The 18,284-nt window shown below is 41.1% G+C and overlaps 2 protein-coding genes across 7 annotated transcripts in view; both read right to left on the reverse strand.

Moving 5' to 3' along the window:
* Nucleotides 1–411: 411 nt before the first annotated feature.
* On the reverse strand, nt 412–3,479 carry LOC114431543 (uncharacterized). Of its 4 annotated transcripts, none has more exons than XM_028399077.1 (7): nt 3,359–3,479; nt 2,075–2,514; nt 1,725–1,835; nt 1,315–1,376; nt 928–1,089; nt 720–833; nt 412–633 (listed from the first exon to the last, which is right to left on the reverse strand). In XM_028399077.1, exons 2-7 carry the CDS (start codon nt 2,502–2,504, stop codon nt 595–597), a joined length of 918 nt encoding a protein of 305 aa, XP_028254878.1. In that variant the 5' UTR covers nt 2,505–2,514; nt 3,359–3,479; the 3' UTR covers nt 412–594. The 4 variants fall into 4 exon arrangements, with proteins under 4 accessions (XP_028254878.1, XP_028254873.1, XP_028254876.1 ...); XM_028399072.1 differs by having other exon boundaries at nt 1,725–1,838; XM_028399075.1 differs by having other exon boundaries at nt 1,725–1,838; nt 3,355–3,457.
* Nucleotides 3,480–4,587: 1,108 nt separating this feature from the next.
* The window catches only part of dgki (diacylglycerol kinase, iota), a 44,994-nt gene continuing 31,297 nt past the window's right edge, over nt 4,588–18,284 (reverse strand). For 2 of the 3 annotated variants that reach the window (XM_028395224.1, XM_028395214.1), the window contains exons 14-33: nt 17,410–17,535; nt 16,911–16,989; nt 16,656–16,711; nt 15,949–16,011; nt 15,250–15,323; nt 15,059–15,170; nt 14,864–14,950; nt 14,375–14,487; nt 13,096–13,158; nt 11,781–11,881; nt 11,296–11,375; nt 10,424–10,493; nt 10,081–10,121; nt 9,851–9,975; nt 9,442–9,467; nt 8,772–8,809; nt 8,478–8,598; nt 8,297–8,333; nt 7,946–8,045; nt 4,588–6,998 (exon numbers count right to left, since the gene is read on the reverse strand). In XM_028395224.1, the coding sequence (XP_028251025.1) occupies nt 6,888–6,998; nt 7,946–8,045; nt 8,297–8,333; nt 8,478–8,598; nt 8,772–8,809; nt 9,442–9,467; nt 9,851–9,975; nt 10,081–10,121; nt 10,424–10,493; nt 11,296–11,375; nt 11,781–11,881; nt 13,096–13,158; nt 14,375–14,487; nt 14,864–14,950; nt 15,059–15,170; nt 15,250–15,323; nt 15,949–16,011; nt 16,656–16,711; nt 16,911–16,989; nt 17,410–17,535 (1,623 nt within the window). In that variant the 3' untranslated portion in view covers nt 4,588–6,887. The remainder of the gene's footprint in view (nt 6,999–7,945; nt 8,046–8,296; nt 8,334–8,477; nt 8,599–8,771; nt 8,810–9,441; nt 9,468–9,850; nt 9,976–10,080; nt 10,122–10,423; nt 10,494–11,295; nt 11,376–11,780; nt 11,882–13,095; nt 13,159–14,374; nt 14,488–14,863; nt 14,951–15,058; nt 15,171–15,249; nt 15,324–15,948; nt 16,012–16,655; nt 16,712–16,910; nt 16,990–17,409; nt 17,536–18,284) is intronic. The other variant, XM_028395233.1, reaches the window with a different exon arrangement.

The raw sequence follows: 18,284 nt of genomic DNA on the forward strand, positions 1-18,284 counted from the left end.
GTGTAAACAACGAATTGAATGAAGCCTGAAGTCACATTCTACGAGCCGAATTCTTCTAAGATAAACTTAACAAGCTGTCGTCACAGTGAAAGGTTTAAAGTTCTTATAAAAATATGTAAAAACTCAAAAAACATTAAGTTCTGCAGTCACCTGACAAGGTGCACTTCGCCCTTTGACCGCCAGTGGGTGCTGGCAACTCATTTAATTGCATTTTTTTTAAAATTTATAGTGAGACAAATAGTAACCATTTTTTAAAATAAATTACATTTATTATCCATTTCATTAGACATAAGTAACATTTTATTTGAATATACAACAATCAGTTACATTGTTTTAAATAAAAAATAAACTTTTTTTTAAAGTGCAAGTGCTTAAAATTCGTTAAAATGGTAATTATGACAAATGTCTGTGTTCCATACACTTTATCTTTTATTCTATTTCAATCACAAATAGAAACATATTACAAAAATCGTCTCAATAATAACAATAAAAGAGTAAAAATCTGTCCTGCTCCGCTGGTGCATTACAGCTGCAGGCTGATGTAAACTGACATGTCCTGAGTGTGATTGGTCACTGAGAACAGCGTCGTCCTGTTCATTCGACTTCATCCTCATCGCTCTCAAACGCAGCCTCCTGCAGTGTGAGGGAAGAAAAAAAAAGTCAATAAAGAATATTAATGAGTCAAACTCGATCGAAGACGAACACGAGTCTCTACGTACGTAACCCCCCTGCTCCTGTACCCAGGGCGAATAATATTCCTGCAGGTATTTGGCTCCGTGGTTAAACAGGCGGCTCGTGGGCAGAGTGTTTATCGTTGACAGACGACTGGTGACCTGAAGAGAAACAAAAACAAACAAGTCTGAGCTGGAGTCTTTATTAAATAAAGGTGCCATCTAAAGATGAGCAGGCTCATGTGTGTGTCCTCACCTCACAGGTCACAGCGATCTGGGTTTTGGGCGACGCCTGTGGCCCCGGGGACTCTGGGTCAGGACTCCTGAGGCCCATCTTGCTGAGGAGTCTGTGTAGTAGAGACTTGAAGAAACTATAGTCCCAGAACAGCTCCATGGCGATATTAGCATCCTTCAGCTCCTGGAAGAAAAAGAAACATAGTTTTAACACTGAGGCTGAAGTCAGACGGTCACATGATCATCAGTGAGTATTAACCGGCTGTAAAAAGATCTGTGGAATCAGAGGCGTGTTTGGAAACTCCTATTCAGTAACAAACAACCAGAACTTCCACATTTTTTAAAAATAAATTCCTGGTACAGGAAACTGTCACTTTTTAATGTCATAAGAGGAAGAAGAGTTCCCCACCTTCTCATTTAGTTTGTCTCCAGACTCCCTTAGCAGCAGAGCGATCATCTTCTCAATGTTTTCTGAACAGAACACATGATCATCAATTACATCATAATGCAAGAAAAACCACAAAGATTACAGAGGTGGTGTGACACCTATGAATGGTCAGGACACTCCCAGTTTAGTTTAGAGAAGTAGATTAGATTTATTTTACCTTTGTTAAAACCTGTAATTTTACCTGTAGGAATATGAGGAGTTACTGGTCTATTGTTGCTTTGATTGGTACGTTTGTCTGCATTTTTGTGCTACTTGTGTGTTAGGGACATAAATAATGTGTCGCATGTTGTTCAGTACAAAATCTGTCAATGGAGCCTGGCGCCATTTTGTTTTGTATGAATCACTAATCAGGCGTCTTCACTGTAACTCACCGTCACCTTCTGATGAGTCCGTCTCCCACTGAGGAGGTGCAAACGGGATTTCATCAGCAATCTCTGTCAGTCTGCTCGCTACCTCTCCCAACTTCTCCTCCTCTTTACCCTCTTCTGGAGAAACACACAAATGAAACAAAGTTAGAATAAAAGGGTGTGACCGTAAAACATGAAATGAAACTGAAACTGACACAAGCTGAACAGGAATAACCTGCGGCTATTTTCATACTCAGTTTCTATTTTAATTCAATGTTCAGGACTTGATGGGAGCATATAATGGAAAAGATTCTATGTCTAACAGAAAAATCATTCATGACTTAACTGTGGGTCTGTGTGTCATAATAACTCACCTGTTAGGGTTTTAGGATCAAAACACCTGTAGTGGTCGTCAGGTGTCTCTTCCTCCTCCTCCACCTTCCCCAAGCTGTATTGCTGCAGCTCTTTGGCTTCTGTCTGAGGGTTGACACATTTAAAAAACTTCAGCAGTTTTAAACTTTTCTTCTTTTTCTTCTTCTTCTTCTCTGTCAAGCCTTCTTCAGGCTTGACTTGAGAGGGAGTCGTTCCGTTTGCATCCCCGTTGCCGCTCAGGGCAGACGGGTCGTCCTGTGCCTGCGACTTTGACTCATCTTTCCGCCTTCTCCTCTGGGCGTAGGCCATCATGACCCTGAACTCATCCGTGTCCTCCATGCTGCTTGTGTCAGAGGTAGCTTTGGGGTCGGGGTCTGTGTCGCCGTGTTGGTTGGCCAAGAGGTCGTGATTTTCTATGTGCCGTTTGACCATCTCTGCTTAACTGTTGGTACAGAAGAAAGAGTTAAATTAAACAGACACAAAACACTCAACCATCATTAAGGTGTTTATTATTAAGGTGTTTCACCAGCAGCTCTAAAAGGAAACATTATTTTAAACTTCTTTATTGTTATGATTTGACATCTGTTGAGTTCAGGAAACATTATTTAACACTATTTTCTGCAGACTTCGAGCTTCTTTAAACTATTTATAGATAAAGTACTCAGTACTTTCACTTTGTTTAGTCCGTCCCCTGCACTCGTTAATAATCATGTAACATGTATGTTATCACAGTCTGCTCTTTTCTTAAAGTTTTTGTAGCTGCTGTAAGTCTCATTTTTTAGAGTTGACCCGGAATGTCCCCTGTGAGATGAACATTTTGATAGTTGAATGGCTGAACGCGTCAATGTATGCTGAAGATACGCTGCGTCAAAAAACTTACGGAAGAATAAAAAAGAAGAAGAAGGGTAATTACGCAGTTTAAAGCCTCGTTAGCTCTACTTTAGCTGCGCTGTGTAGCAAAAACAACTGTGGTACGACGGTTTAACTTTAACAGAGAAACATATGGAGAGGTAAACTTTACAACTACTCACTCAGTTTGTTTAAAAAGCACTAAAACAGGTTAGAAATGTTTCGAACAATGTCCGACTGCTGCCTGTTAACTGATTTTAAATAAGATAACTTAGCTCGTTGCTCTTCACTGCAAACTTTTTCACTTAAAACTCAAGTTAAGTGACATAAAACACTTCTTAATCTTAATTTTTCTGCCCTACACAGATCATTTGCGGCTAAAAGTTAGTTTTAATGTCTAAAAGTTAGAAACTTAAGCGAGTGAAAAGCTTACTCACGGTCCAAGAGGTCAAACCTGAAGCTGCGTGAAGAAGTGTTTATACTGCGATGTCACCTGACCTGATTTTAAACATCCGCGTACGTCATCGCTGTGACGTCGATTCTGGGAAACCGGAAAGAGCCGAGAAAAACAATAAATATTTATTCTATTTTTTTTAAATTCGGCGCCTCTTTTAGATTTACTCTGTTCCCATGAACATTTTAAAAGTGATTTAAAATTCAATAAAAACTGAATAAAAAGTTTTGTTTATTCAGAAACTTCCAGAATGGAGCCACACAGCCATTGTTGACGTCATCTATCAGTGAAATTAATCCCTACATGTGATATTTGTGTTTCTCCTGTCCTCATGTTTGTGTGTGTTAGCATCATTACTGTGAACATGTATGCTAACTGTTAAACATGACTGCTACACATTAACATGTTATCAGTGTTATGGGGGCATCGTGGGATGTTAGGCAAAAGTCTCACCTTGTGTTTTTTTTTTTGGAAAAGCTAAGAAAAGAGGGTGGAGCTGCTAACCTGTCTGAGATAGTATTTGCATAATAATTCATTAATATTCATGTCGAAATATTATCTAAAAAGAATGAAAACAATGATTATGATGTTTAAATGTACACGTCGGTGGCATTTTTTTGTTTTCTGGTTATGAAATAGTTCCATTCAAACATCAAATAAGATCAGAGACAAAGCTAGTGTCACATCTGCTTTTAACTAACTAATTAAAATATGACAACAAACTTCAAGTAATCTCATCATCATCAGCAGCAGGAAAATGGTACAAAAGCAAAAAAAAAATAAAATCACCCACACGTCCCACATCAGAAGAAAGTCAGGTGTAAATCCTTTAAAACTAGAATAATTTAATAGTTTAAACAACAATAATGCCATTTTGTTTTATGCCAATACCAGAAAATAATCCCATGGAGGTAAGAAACTGCCATGCATAACCAACGCTGATGAGACAACTTAATACAAAGTCATGTTTCTACTCAATAGAAAGAGTGATAAGAAGCTCGTGTATGTCGTTCAGAACAGGCCTAGCTTATCAGTCACTTCATACAAAATATCATTCACAAATAGTTGTAGTTCAAGGATTTCATTTACACACTTTATCATCTCCAGACACTCAAGAGTCTCTGTGCTGAACATTTGACAGTGGTAGCCATCGCAGAAGTCCTAGCCTGGTTTTCAGAAAGAAGATTTGTAGTCAATCACAAGGTTTTTTTATGTTTCCCAAAACTCCATTAACACTTATTGATATGGTACGTGTCCACTTTGTCCAATCAGCTGAAGCTGTGCTGTTGAAAACAGTGTTAGCAGGCTAAGTCAAAACACAATGTTATTTACTAGAAGCATTTTAGCATCTTCAGTTATGGTGGTTATAATATTTGCTAACAAACAAAAAAATGCATTAGCATAGCAACATGAATATTCACTTAGCATGCTGCATGAATATCTGCTAAACATCAAGATGCTCACATTGTTACTATGATGAAGCTGCTTGGATGAGCAGCGAAACGTCTTCCAAGAAAACTCTGTACTGTGAATACTGACTGTTAGCGTTTAGCTGAAAAAACACTGGTTTACTGAATGAAGCATTTATTAGCTGTTAGCATGGCTGCTAACCTGCAGTGTTGCTGCATATGTTTGACATCATTTAGTTTTTATCTTGAAGAACACAAACAAGTCGACATGAACAAACACTTTTTTCAGCTTTGTGGCAACCAAACAGCTTAGTAAATGTTGAGAAACATTTGTGGACACGTCCCATTATTCGCAAGTCATACCATAAAACACTATTTAAATATTGACGAATTCAGAATTAGTTTACAATAAAACTTTCCCTGTAACGGTGAAGATAAACAAACTGATGTAACACAGGAATTACTGCAAGTTTCCAAAAAGCAGCCCGACCTCTACGATGGCTACACGCTCGTCTTTTAAAAATCTCCCACCGACACTCGGGAATCTCACTGTGAATGTCACTGTAGTTTACACAACAGGTTCTATCCAAAGAGACCTCACAGGTTTGTTCCAATTCATGAACATACATGCACACCAAAGAAAAAGCAAAAAAAAAAAAAAAAAACTAAACAAGACAATCATTTACCCAACCAGCACTTAAGTAAAATTGCACATTCAATACTCCTCGGTGCTAAATGGTCGACTATGTTAAAAACATTAATGTAATGTAAACGATTAATAGAGAAATGCAAAGAGATGTCATCTATTCATATTGCATTGAATATGGCTCAGATTTTCTTCTTTTCTTCTTAGATAAATGCTGCACACACACACACACACACGTGTACATGAGATATGTATTGAAACACCCACATGTACACACAGTACATGATGCACATAGAGCAGAGTCTCCAGGTGGCAACTGTACTCATCAAGATCTGATATGGAATGAGTTCTATCACACACACACACACTACAGGTGACAAGCCTTGTAAGGTCAGGAGTACCAGATACACACCATCCCAGAAGAACATTACTATGTGAAGTAGCCTGTAAGTAGCCTGTGATTATGCAATAAAAACTCTTATTTATGAACACATGAACACGTTTGACTTCCAAAATCTGAACTAACAAGAAATGCTGCAAATTGATCCACTCTGAACAACATCATGTCTCCTCGGTGATATGAAGGTTCAGTTTCTTCTGATCTGCTGATTATTTTCTACTCCACATGGATCAGTCTGTTCACAGTTAGTCAGACCAAAAGGTGCAAAATGTAAAATGTATATATATGAAGGCAAACGATAATCAATACATATGCTTGTTTCAGCTCTAATGCAAGAGGGGTAATACTACAGAGGCTTTTATCTTGTTTGTATTTTATTTTGAAAGGGTTTCTGAATGTCCTTTCAGCCCATTTAAAAGGAACTTTTAGAGTGAAGAGATGAACTCCAGGAAAACCCTGAGCAGGGACCAACTTCAAGAACTCCCTAAAATACATGTGATATGTTCATATGTTCAACCACTTCCTGCGCTTGTGTGACTCAGGTAAGACACACCGAGCATCATCTGACAGACATGTTAACGCAGCATGACCATCGCAGCAGGTGTGAGATTCCTCGGCGGTGTAGGAAACAAACAGTGTGGGACAGTTACTGGAGCTCTGGACTGAGTGTGACACCACATCAGTGTAATGTCTTTGGCACGCTTACAGTGAAATTAGACATTTTTGGACTTTTCAAAGCAGAAGTTTAAACAAAACTGTGACTTACAACATGAGAAGCTCATGACGTGTGACGGCTGGTCCAATTGCACTTTCATCCTGAACTGTTAATCACTCAATCAATCAATCACTCAGCACAACCAATAAATAGAATATGAATAAATAAGTACAAATAAATAGTAGACCATTAAAATCTGCTGCTGTGAGTTGAAGCAGTCCCTCTGGTTTATGTCAAACCAGACTGTGTTTGTTTTTTAACCCTTTTCTCTCTCGGTTTCTCTTTACAACGACACGTGCATAGTCCAGACAGACAGAGAGAGAGTGTGTGAGTGTGTGAGCTTCAGACTGCTGTCTCCAGGTCCTCGTGGGCGGTGGATGATGTTTGCTGTTGGGAGCTCAGGTAGGAGGCGAGCTCCGAGTCTCCCTCAGCTTGGTCTGCCGGCGATTTCCCCTGGAGGACACAGTTTATTAAAATAAAACTATTTCACATGAATTATGCATATAAGAAACAAGAGTGGCAAAGTTCCAAAAACTGCAGTTCCCAGAGTGTCCACTTCAGGGTGGCTCCAAAAATAATTCCCCTTTGACCTCCATGTTAAAAAGGCCAAGTGGGCATTGAGTCAGATCAGGAGCTTCCTGCTAACACGGCCGCTGCATACCATAGCTCCGCCTCTTGGCCCATATTTGGATTAACATGGACTGTCCAGTGCTGCACCGAGCTTCAAAACAACAGATGTACAAGTGGATGACTACTCAGAGTGGTTAGGTGACAAAACAAGTAGTTCCAGTTAGATATTCCTACTGCAGCTTTAGTAAATCTGACAACTAAAATGTGTGTTTTCTCAAAACTCAGTCAGATTAATTTCAGGCAGCTGGATTAAATCTTACAGATACGAATCTGTCTAGTCTGATGTAATCAAATTATATACATTTGCTTGGCTGCATAGTACGGCTGAGCGGTTGCTGTGATGCAAATTTAAAAATCCTCTCAACTTATGCTTCCTTACAGCTGCATGTACACACAGGTAGCCAACTGCAATTCCTTATGGCTCTTAAAGCGAGTCAATCACCATAGACCTCCATGTGTAAAATGTACAACTAACTACAGCAACACAAACATGTTTACAACCTGGTTAAATAATTATATAATTATATTAATTTCCCCCATTTATAGATGATCTGTGAGTCAAGCGTTGCAGCATCTGAGGCCTCCACACTGAGCTTTGTTTTCCTCCACTAATTTAAGCCACCTTCACAAAACACAGTTCCCCTTTCTGCAGTCACCCAGAGCAGCAGGCCTACAGAGGAAACACATCCTGCGAGACACTACAGAGAATTCTCTGCAAATCATTTCCATTTCTGAAGTGACGCACTGCAGCCCCACAGTTGTTTTTGTACCTGAAAGTTAGTCTTTTCTAATGAAGCTCCAGCCTCCACCAGCAATCGACACACAGCGTGCTGCTTCTCTGCGGCTGCTTTGTGCAAGGCAGTGTCCCCTCTACACAAACAAACACACACACACACACACTATGATTATAATCTATGTCAACCAGGAAAATGTCACTGTCATCTTGAAATTACATGCGGTGTGTATTTTACAGGTTCTCTGACCACACTGACGTCAAAAGAGAAAAGGAAGTTTTGAGAAGGATGCAGCTGCTGGCATGAAGTTTCTCACGGCTTTAGATACATTAGATAAAAAGACATGAACTCTACACAGAGTAAAAGAAATAAAGAGCGGGAACTTACTTCTCTTTGTCTGTCAGATCTAGAAGAACCTTCGAGCCTGAAGGGAAGAGACAAAGAAAACATAACTCAGTCAAATCTGCTGCCTACAATACACACAATGCAACTTGTTGTGAGAGTGTGGGTAAAAGTTTTATCTGCTCAGCTACACCATGGAGCCGTACCAGGTGCTGCACTCTCTCACCTTGCTGCAGTATGAAGCTGACCAGCTCTGTGTGTCCATTCTGGGCGGCTATATGAAGCGCTGAACAGCCTGCAGAGTCCCTGACCAGCAAGCTGACACCCCGACGCACACATTCTGACAGCTGGACAGATCCAAATAAATAATCATTACTGACATTTTTTTTAATTATTACTTCATTGCAAGGCGGCCAGCATTCTCATGAGTCAGCATGATTCAATTCATCATCATGAATCACTGTAGATTTTATCATCAGGTATGTTTGGAGCTCCGGTGTCAACAGCTGAAGTGGTTTACCATAGAAAGATCCCCGGCGCTGGCAGCAGTCAGCAGTGCTGTGAACACACAGACATCATCATGTGAGACCTCAGAATGCAACAGCAAAGACTGCCTGTGTGTGGAAACACTGTCTAAGGTAAAGAACTGATCTGTTTGACATTTGAGTGTGAAAGCATTCAAAGTGAACCTGTGCAGACACAGTGCTCTGCTGAGCTTTCAGTTTTACTTTGTTCCACCCAGTCAGGTTAAAGTCAAAGTGCCTGAAATAAAACAACCTAAAAAAACCTAACCTCAGAGAAGCTTGAGCACCTGTGTCTGTGTCCACCCCATGACTAATATGACACAAATTCTACAGAAAGGTGTGACAGCAGTGTTGTTTACTGACAGAGCTGCAGTCAGCAACATAAAAGAGGGAGGATGAGGAAGCATTCAAAGACTGGAGAGTCCCAGGACTTCCTCTGAAAAAGTAAACAACCTTCAGCCTTCCAGAAACGTCTGAGGATGTTTAAGAGCAACATAAATGTTACATGTGCTGCTTTATGGGACTGAAACACACAATAGAAATCCCCAAAGGGGGTTTAAAAGATTATTTCAGTGAAGGGGAACAACACACCAGGATCTAAAACTACAGAACAGGTTTTAAACATGTTGGGATGTAGGGTGTTGTGTAGGTGTAGGTGCGTCATACCTTGTTCTTCAGGAGTTAAAGGAAGTCTGTGGGTAAACAAAATAAAATAAAACTTTATGTCAATACAGAAAACATCGATAAAAGTGTCTCCACTAAGCTAAACATTCATCAGCACACTACAACAGTTGAATTAATATAATAATGATGGATCCAGATCTAAAAATAAAGATGTCGTGCTGATTCTGTGTTTGTTTCTCCTCCTTTCCCCTCCTATTATGATTTTAAGCTTAAAACACACACACACACGATATGCAACACGTGAACATGTAACATGTTCATGTTACATGTGAGCATATACACACCTACAGGCCTGGTTTACATCACAGCAGAGGAACTTAACTGGAAGTCAGCGGGACCTCCCTGTTTGAAATAAAGGTTTATACAACCACCAGGACTTCTGCTGACGTACCCGGCTGTAGGTTCCACCACCAGATCAGGCATCCCTGTGGACGATCCCTGGTTCACCACTGGTCCCTCGTGGTCCAGGATGAACACCTCGTCCTGACAGATTTCTGTCACAAAGTGGAGATGCTCCTACAATCACACAGGAGAGGACACACAAGGACACACAAAGCTCAGAGAGTTCTACAGGAAAATAATGAGTCTAATGAAAGTCTTTAAGAGAAGGTGATCACACACCTGGGCCTTATCAATGCGATAGAAGCGGTCAGCTGATGTGGCTGTAGAGGAGAAACACACAACACATATTTGTTTACTTTTTACTACACTGCAAAAACAAGTAGTAAATAAAAACTCACAAAATCATGCAGTAAATACTTCCTACTAAACTAAAAGGAGCGCTGAATCTAGCCCCTGCACTAAAGAAAAAAGGGAAAATATTAATTTGGGTAAACTCAAGTAGACCTTAGTCGACAAATACAGCAACAAGCCACCCCAGGATTATTTTCATTCATTTCACATTGCGTAAGATTTATTTTTGAGCTTCTGATTTCAAAGATTTCTGTGTTTTTCAGTGACTCACAGTCCAAGAAGCTCCAGTTGGGAGACAGTCTGCTTGTCGAACTGGTCCTGGGGAGACCTCGGCTTTCATCCTGGAGACAATGAGACACTGTGATATTGATCATATTTCCACAAAGTAAAATATCTAAAGTTTTGCATGAGGCGATTATTAAACAGAAAGTAAACGACAGAGGAAGTAAGAAGAGCATCATTTAAATGTTTCTCTTTAGAGGAGCTGTAAAGAAAGTAGCATGACAGAGACGATCAAGACAATGAGACAAGATCTATACTTTAATTATTTATTTAATTAGCCTGAAATATTTTATGTGTACAGAAAGGTCATACTAGTGTGTAAAGACAGGATTTTACAACATGGGTGTCAATCTGTAAAGACTACAGATGTTTATACTGTATGTTGTCTTTTGATTTAAATTGTTGATTTTAAAGGGTGTTCACTGTGAATCTACCAATTCACATAAAAAGACCAATTGTCCTAATGGTTTTTCCACCCTTGCAGAGAGACACCCAGTAGTCATATACCTGATAGTGCACTCTGTGGCCAGTAGATGGCGCCTGGTGTAAATCCTAGCAAGCACACAGCAGACAGGTTTCAAGGTTAACAGACAGCCAAAGCATTTACATTAAAAAAAAAAGAAAAAAGTTCCACAGATGTTAAAGTCGCGTTAGTGAAAGTTTTCCCGACATGAGACGCCACAAAGCTGAGGAACAGCTCTGCACTGCCAGTGCTGCTCGCTCCTCTGTCTATAAATAACCCAGAGAGGAGAGAAGATGCTGCGTGGAGCATGAAATAATGATGAAGAAAGAGAAGCAGCAGAGGAGAGGAGCGAGGAGCAGAACAGTGAAGTGATGATGAAGATGAAGATAAAGACTTGCCTCTTGTAATCTGTCAATGTAGAGTCTGCAGGTCTCCAAATCACAGTCTCCTCTTACCACCACTATGCCAACAGGGATGGCTGGAAAACACACAAGAACACCTTCAGGAAAATGGCCTGATTATTGTGGCCACCTGCTGAATGTAACTAAGGTGTAAATAATCTGGCTCTGGCACAATAATTACAAGCTAGCTGTTTACTAATGTACAGTGTGTTCCAAAAGAATCAAAAATCCTTGTTAATAGTGACACCTGTGGCTGTTAAGTGAACTGCAGTTAGCATCTTGATCACATGTGGATTTTCCATTCTACTGTATAGTGTTAACAAAATAAGAATAGACTAGAATGTATGCTATAAACCAACCAATACCGACAGCGTCTCATGCTGCTACATTAAGTCACAGCTGGCTAGCTAACCACCCACCTTTACATTGTTTTTTTTTATTATTTAAACTTTCAAATTAAATTTTGAGAGAAAGAGCCTCACAGATGTCTCGAAGTCGTTCCTTGTCGTACTGCAGCCTGTCGTATTCCTGGAGGCTAATCCGATTCACTCGAAGACGCAGACGATCCGGAACTGCGTGAGGACTGTAAAAAATGCGCACACACATGTGCATGTACGTGCACACACACAATTCAGACAGGCACCGGCATACAATGATCAGAGCACACATATGTACGGATGCACACATAACACATGTAGACACACACATCACAAACTAAATATAAGCTTTTACTCTGTAAATCCTATCTCAGTTTATTTTTCTGAGCTGTCTCTAAGTTAAATATTCCTGGAGTAACAATGTCACAATAAAGAAAGATAAAGCGCTCTGCTGTCCATGTGACATGACCCTGAGTCTGCGTTTGATCTCAGGGTGGGCCAACACATTTAAAGGCAATGTTTGTGGACATCATTGCCTTTAGCGTGGTCTGATTGAATGAAATATTGTTCACAAATCATGTTTCCACTCAGTTTTACAAACATGTAACTCTTACCTGCAAAGGAACACAGACAGTGTCAGGTTTAATATTAACAGGACACTTGTTCCTCAGCAGGGGGAGGGGTATGGACATCAAGTAAGAACCAAGGTTTGGTGCAGGTTTTTATAAGAGCAGAGCTCCAGGTACAGTTAGAGGTGAAGGGACTACAGCGGAAAAACATCCAGGCAAAAAGCACAAACATGCTGAGAAATGGGAAGACTTCAGCATGCCACCATACACGCTCTCTTTGTCTGTCTCTCTTTCTTACACATATTCCATACAAACATACACTCACAGTTGCACAACACAACGGGGTACGACCGATGTAATACACAGTTCTGTTCTAACCAAATATAAGTTTAAAATCATATTTTAAATAAAAAAAGACTCTATAAAAGTCTATTTCAGTGCATCTCTGCAGCCATGATTAGCTTACTTGTGATCAGCAGTCACATGACAGAAACTTTGTGAGTATTTGGCTGACTTGCAGACTTTCTACAGTTAATGTGTGCACAGTTAGTGTGAAAAACTGCAGAGACTGTAAAAATACAAACAGTTAATAACCTGTCACTGTCTAACACCATTTTTGCACTAAGAAATCCAGTGTGGAATGCTCCTGATGTTGTTCCAACAGATTAGTTTGCATAAGGCAATTCAAAAGCATTTATCTGTGCTACCAAAGGAGGAAAACACTGGCTAGCATCAATAGAAGATTATGAGATCCAATACTGGTCGAACCCGACTGACAAAACATGACACGACGTGACCAGCTCATTCTCTAAAATGTTTACAAACACATACAGAAGGGCTGAGGTACTTACACAGAGAAGGAGTCGGGGGGAGCAGAGAGGCGGCGCAGATCAGCTGCACACACCTTCTGAATACTACGGCCGCACACACACCCACACACACAGAAGAGAGGGGGAACGTATGGCAGAGAGTAGATGAGGAGGAAGAAGGAGGCAGGAGGACAAAGGAAAGGAAATGAAGAAGAAGAGGAGAGGAGGAGAGAGAAGGGACCGTAAATGGGGGAAACAAAAGGAAAGGAGAGGAAAGAGAGGAGAAAGAAGGTGGTGGTGGGAAGGAGTGAAGGAAAGAGACAAAAAACAAGTGTGAAAAATGAAGAGAGGGAAGGAGATAATATGAGGATGAGAGGATGAGGGGAGGAGGACAGGGAAAAGGGAAGGAGAGGAGATGAGAGGAAACGGCAACAAACGGACAAGGACAATGGAAGGAGGATATGAGGCAATGACAAAAGAAAGGAGGAGAGGAGACAAGGAAAAGGAGAGGAGGAGGAGAAAAAAGGAGAAAGTGAGAAAGATGTAAGGAGAGTGTCAAGGGAAGGGAAAGGAAAATGAAGAGGAGAGGACAAAACAAAGAGAGGAGAGGAGAGAAGGTAAACAAATGAAAACAATAAATAATCCAGGAGAACGCAGACGTGTTGATGAGAAAATGAATAAAGACAAGACAAAAAGAGGAGGAGGAGGAGGGACAGACGGAGAGAAGCCCAGAGGTAAGTAGACAAACATTGATAGCACAGAGTACAGTAGCACAGCAGTACGTCAAGCAGTGACAGTAGTTACTGCAGCTCGATATTCTCTACGGGTCTGTGACTCACATGCACACATCTACTGTAGCTGGTTACAGAAAACAGACCCACATATACAGACAAAGATATACATGAAGAGTTACAGTATTAGTCCTAAAGGGACGGAGGAGAGTTAGTACGATTTTCATAACAGCAGGGAACCACAAGACAGCCCTGCTTTCTTTATCCCCGACAGAAATCAATAAGCGTCTCCTTCTGACACGGAGGACGGGAAAACCGCACAGTATAACATGTCAGTGTGTGACTTGAGATAAACACGATGCTGTTGTTTTGATTAACTCGAGCGGACATCATTACATATCCCTCCTTTGGTTGTGGTTTGGCGAGCTGAGGGGAGATGTGGGACACTGAGAAGAGTGAATGTCAGCTCCCACTAAACAGATTGTATGACTCACTCAGTGCAAACCTGGTTTTTACAACACTGCTGGCCTAGTTCCTCCGTCTGTGTGTTTGTATGCGTGTGTGTGTGTGTGTAAGTGTGTGTGACTCACTCATTCAGCAGGGGCACAGAGGTGCGTCTCTTGCTCTTCTGGACCATGTTGGCCTGATTTCGAAGGGAGATGCGCAGAGTGGATGGAGCCAGTCGGCACGGCTCGCCGTCCACCTACACACACAAAGCCACACAGAGTCACTGAGAGAAGCACAACCAAGAAATTCATTACATGATACAATACAGCAGCTGTCATGACCGTGGCCCCAGGTAAAAGGACATGAGTGACACAGCTCTTAATACATGTACCGTACATGCAGGTCAACTATATGACTTTGAAGTCAATAACATATGTGGAATTTCTGTTTCAGGGACTTGACATTTGCAGACTCTATCACACTGCTGGACTAAGTGTTTAAATATAGGAGGGACCTCCTTCCTCCTTTGGCCACAGACTTATCAATCACTGCACTACATACTGCATTCAGTCCCTCAGCAGGTAAATCATTTTAGCAGCTGGTTGTGTTGGTGTGTGTGTATGTGTAATCACCTGCACAGGTACAGTCTTGAAGGTAGTGAGGATGACTTCTCTGCACTGGTGTAGTCTTTCTCCATGACCTCCTACCTGCAGCGCCGCCTGGTGGACAAAGAATAAAGAAAAGACTTGTAGCATAATCACAACAACACAGAAATGTTGTACACTTTTTATCTCTGCTTTGGCTTCACCTTCTTTTGAGTTTCTTACCAGTGAGGCCATGGTGAAGCCGATGACCTCGATGCAGCCATCGTCATGGCGCTGCGGTTCAAAATCTCGATGGTCACCTGTGTTTCCCCATGGCATGGTACCAGCACAGTACCTGTACACATATGACAAGTTTCAAATTGTGCAGATGCAAATGCACAGGAAACCGGGAGCCTCCACAAAAATCCACCTACCTGGGAATGTTCAGAAACACGATGCACTGGAATTTCAGCTCCTGGATTTTGGCAGTTAGATCTGTGCCATCACACTGTGAAAGACAGACAGACAAACTCTGTGGTTCACCCTTAGTTGTCAGGTAGAGAGTAGAAGTAATTGAATTATATGTGTACCAGACTCAGACTCAACTCTTAGTAAGGAATACTGGGGAATCAGAGATGTGAAGTAAGGTGTGCCAAAGTTTATATTAAACTGTAACATCCCAATACACATCAACATATAAGTGTTAAATCAATACCCACAATGGTTCTTGTAGACAACACTTTTACTGCAACTGACAAGTAGGAGCTAGCACATAACTAAAAATATGGTGATGTGATGATTCTTAGTTACAGGGTCTGCTAATTGGACAAAATTATTTCAATTGAATTATTTTAGTCTTTGATTTGGGTATATCAAACTATTTAACAGGCAATTACCGGTAAGCAGAAAACTCATCATGAGAATCATTACTGAAAGAGGTCAGGGTCAGGCAAAGCAGCGGGACGGTGACCCTATAAGACTTCACTGCCTTACTGAAGGACACTTCAACATGGCGGATGCTTTAAAGAGCAGATGAAGGACGGCTGGGTGATTAAACGGGCCGTCCTGCTGCCCAGACATGTCGACATGGAAGACGATACAGGCCGAGGGAGAGAGTGTGTGTTAACACTCACCACCACTCTGACGTGTTTGGACAAATCCCTGGAGCTCCTCTGAAGGAAATCTGAGAACGCAGCCTGAACACACACAAACACACACAGAGAGAAAGGGACCCAATCAAACAGAATTACAGTTCATTACATTTCCCTCATTAAATAGAGATAACTCCCCTGCATGCTTCCGCCCCGACTCCCACCCATCGTTTCTTCTTTCCAGCTCAAAGACTCTGCTCCATCCAAAAAGCTACAAATCCAACATTTCTAAACATCTGACTGTAGATTAGATTTAAATCAGAGGAGTTTCAAATGCTGCAAGGAGCTGGAGCAGCTATTAATTGATTAGTGGGATAACTAAACATAAAAAGGTCAGAATGAACTGAGAAAATAAGACTGACATTTGTTTAGCAAACATATACAGCACCACTGAAGGCGTCATAATTAAAAAATTGAGATATTTTCTGCCTTTGATTGATAGTTTGACAATGCAGAGAGGACTATAGACCCACTTTGTGTGGGGTGTATGTATTTCCAGCTGCGCTATCTGGGCACCCCCAGTGTTTATTTTTGATTACAAAAATAATTGAAGAAAAACCCATTTAGTGATGGAACTAAAAATATGTGATTTAAAATAAGCTTCATAATTCCCATCATCCTCCTGGTGTGTGAGTGTGTCAGTCAGGCAGACAAAAAAGAAAACTTCTGATGTGTGTTGGGATGCTCACCCCTGCATAGAACATCTTGTTGCGGAAGCGACTGTTAAATTTTTCTGGGTTCGCCTCTGGAAAAACAATCAGAGAAAACAGAATGAGAATACATGAATGCACTAAACACAAAGCAATGTGTCCTTTAAATATTTTATTTTGTTCTGCTCGTGTTGTTTTTACAGTTGTGGAGGATGATGGAGCATTAATGGGAGCAAAAGAGGATCTAATGGCGTTAATACTGAGCTGAAAGACATTAAAATGTTTTGTGCAGACCTCTGGACTCGTGGAACTCCAGGGTGACGTGAGCGTCGAAGCCCAGGCTGAAGTAGTTGTTGAACACATTCAGGGGCAGCTGAGGACACAGGAAACACATAAATATGATACAGTGTAGTCACACAGTCTGCTCATATCCAGGCTGATGACACTCATCCAACCGACATCCGACATTTCTGGATGTCGCTCCGCTGGCAGGTAGGTCAGGAGCCTAAATTAAACCAAAACTGGGCTTCCACAGTAACCTTACCACAGTATTGCTAAATATGCTATTCAGGAGTTCAGGAGGCAGGTTCTGGAGATCATAGAGACCATGATCATTGATCTCAAAAATGTAATTAGTTCATGCTTGAATCCAAGTGGACATTTGTGACAAATTTTAAGATACTGTATGTGACACAGAATTCCTGATAACCTCTCAAATGCATAGTATCATTATCATAGTTCATAGACAAATACACACATCACTGCCAACCCAGATTGCTAAATCACATCTGACCTTCTGCGTGCCCTCTTCTGGTTTAGCAGAACTCTTCTCCACCAGCAGGTTCCACCTGTCCAGCTGCACCACTGAACCGTCCTCCACGTGACACAAAACCTTGGACACTGGTTCATCTGTGTAACCCTGCAAAGTAAAACACACACAAAAACAACATGAGTTAGCAACAAATACAAATACAGAGACAGCATCTCAAGAAAAAAAAATGTTAGAGTAAGAGAGAGATAAAAATAAAGAGACACCATGATGAAAATGGAGGAAGACAATGAGAATGTTTGAGAGATGATGTTGACAGGTGAAAATTATGGCTTCTATCAAACCATGAAGATCTTGCTACCAATAGCACACACATAAACACAGTGTTCCAGCATGAGCATGTAATGAGTGGCTTTCAGGTGTTATCATTCAGTCCCCATAACCACTTCAGTTGGGGCACGCCATTAAAACACATCCAGGTGCATTACATGACATCAAACACTCACAGTCTCTCACACACACACACACTCAGCTGACACCTGTCTTTATCATTCTCTCCCTGTTTTTCCTGTCAACAGTCATGTCTCTCTCCCTCCATCAGGCTCTCCATCCCTTTTCTCTCTGTCCCCTTCTGGACACGGTCATGAAATCAATGTAGCAAGGACACACACACACACACACAAGGAAAGAACAATCTGATGATAGTAGCATCATCAGCAGGGTCCCCTCTGAGGTGCTCACACACACAGTGGGGTTTTGGACTTGTATTTAAAGCATCATTTACCTTAAAATATGTGTATTTACATTCCAAAAGGAAGGCCAGTAAACCGATTTATGCCCTCACGGCATGAGACATACAGGACACACACACATACAGAGCAGACCTCGCACTCAAACAG

Source organism: Parambassis ranga, chromosome 2, assembly GCF_900634625.1.
Source record: "Parambassis ranga chromosome 2, fParRan2.1, whole genome shotgun sequence".
Lineage (NCBI taxonomy): Eukaryota > Metazoa > Chordata > Actinopteri > Ambassidae > Parambassis > Parambassis ranga.

Bases quoted from the DNA above. Each gene is read 5' to 3' on its own strand.
- LOC114431543 (XM_028399072.1), bottom strand. From the start codon at position 2,504: ATGGTCAAACGGCACATAGAAAATCACGACCTCTTGGCCAACCAACAC. The intron at 1,090-1,314 runs GTGGGGAACTCT...TTTTTCTTCCAG, and splicing joins GAGACAAACTAAATGAGAAG to GAGCTGAAGGATGCTAATAT. The intron at 834-927 runs GTGAGGACACAC...GTTTCTCTTCAG, and splicing joins AGATCGCTGTGACCTGTGAG to GTCACCAGTCGTCTGTCAAC.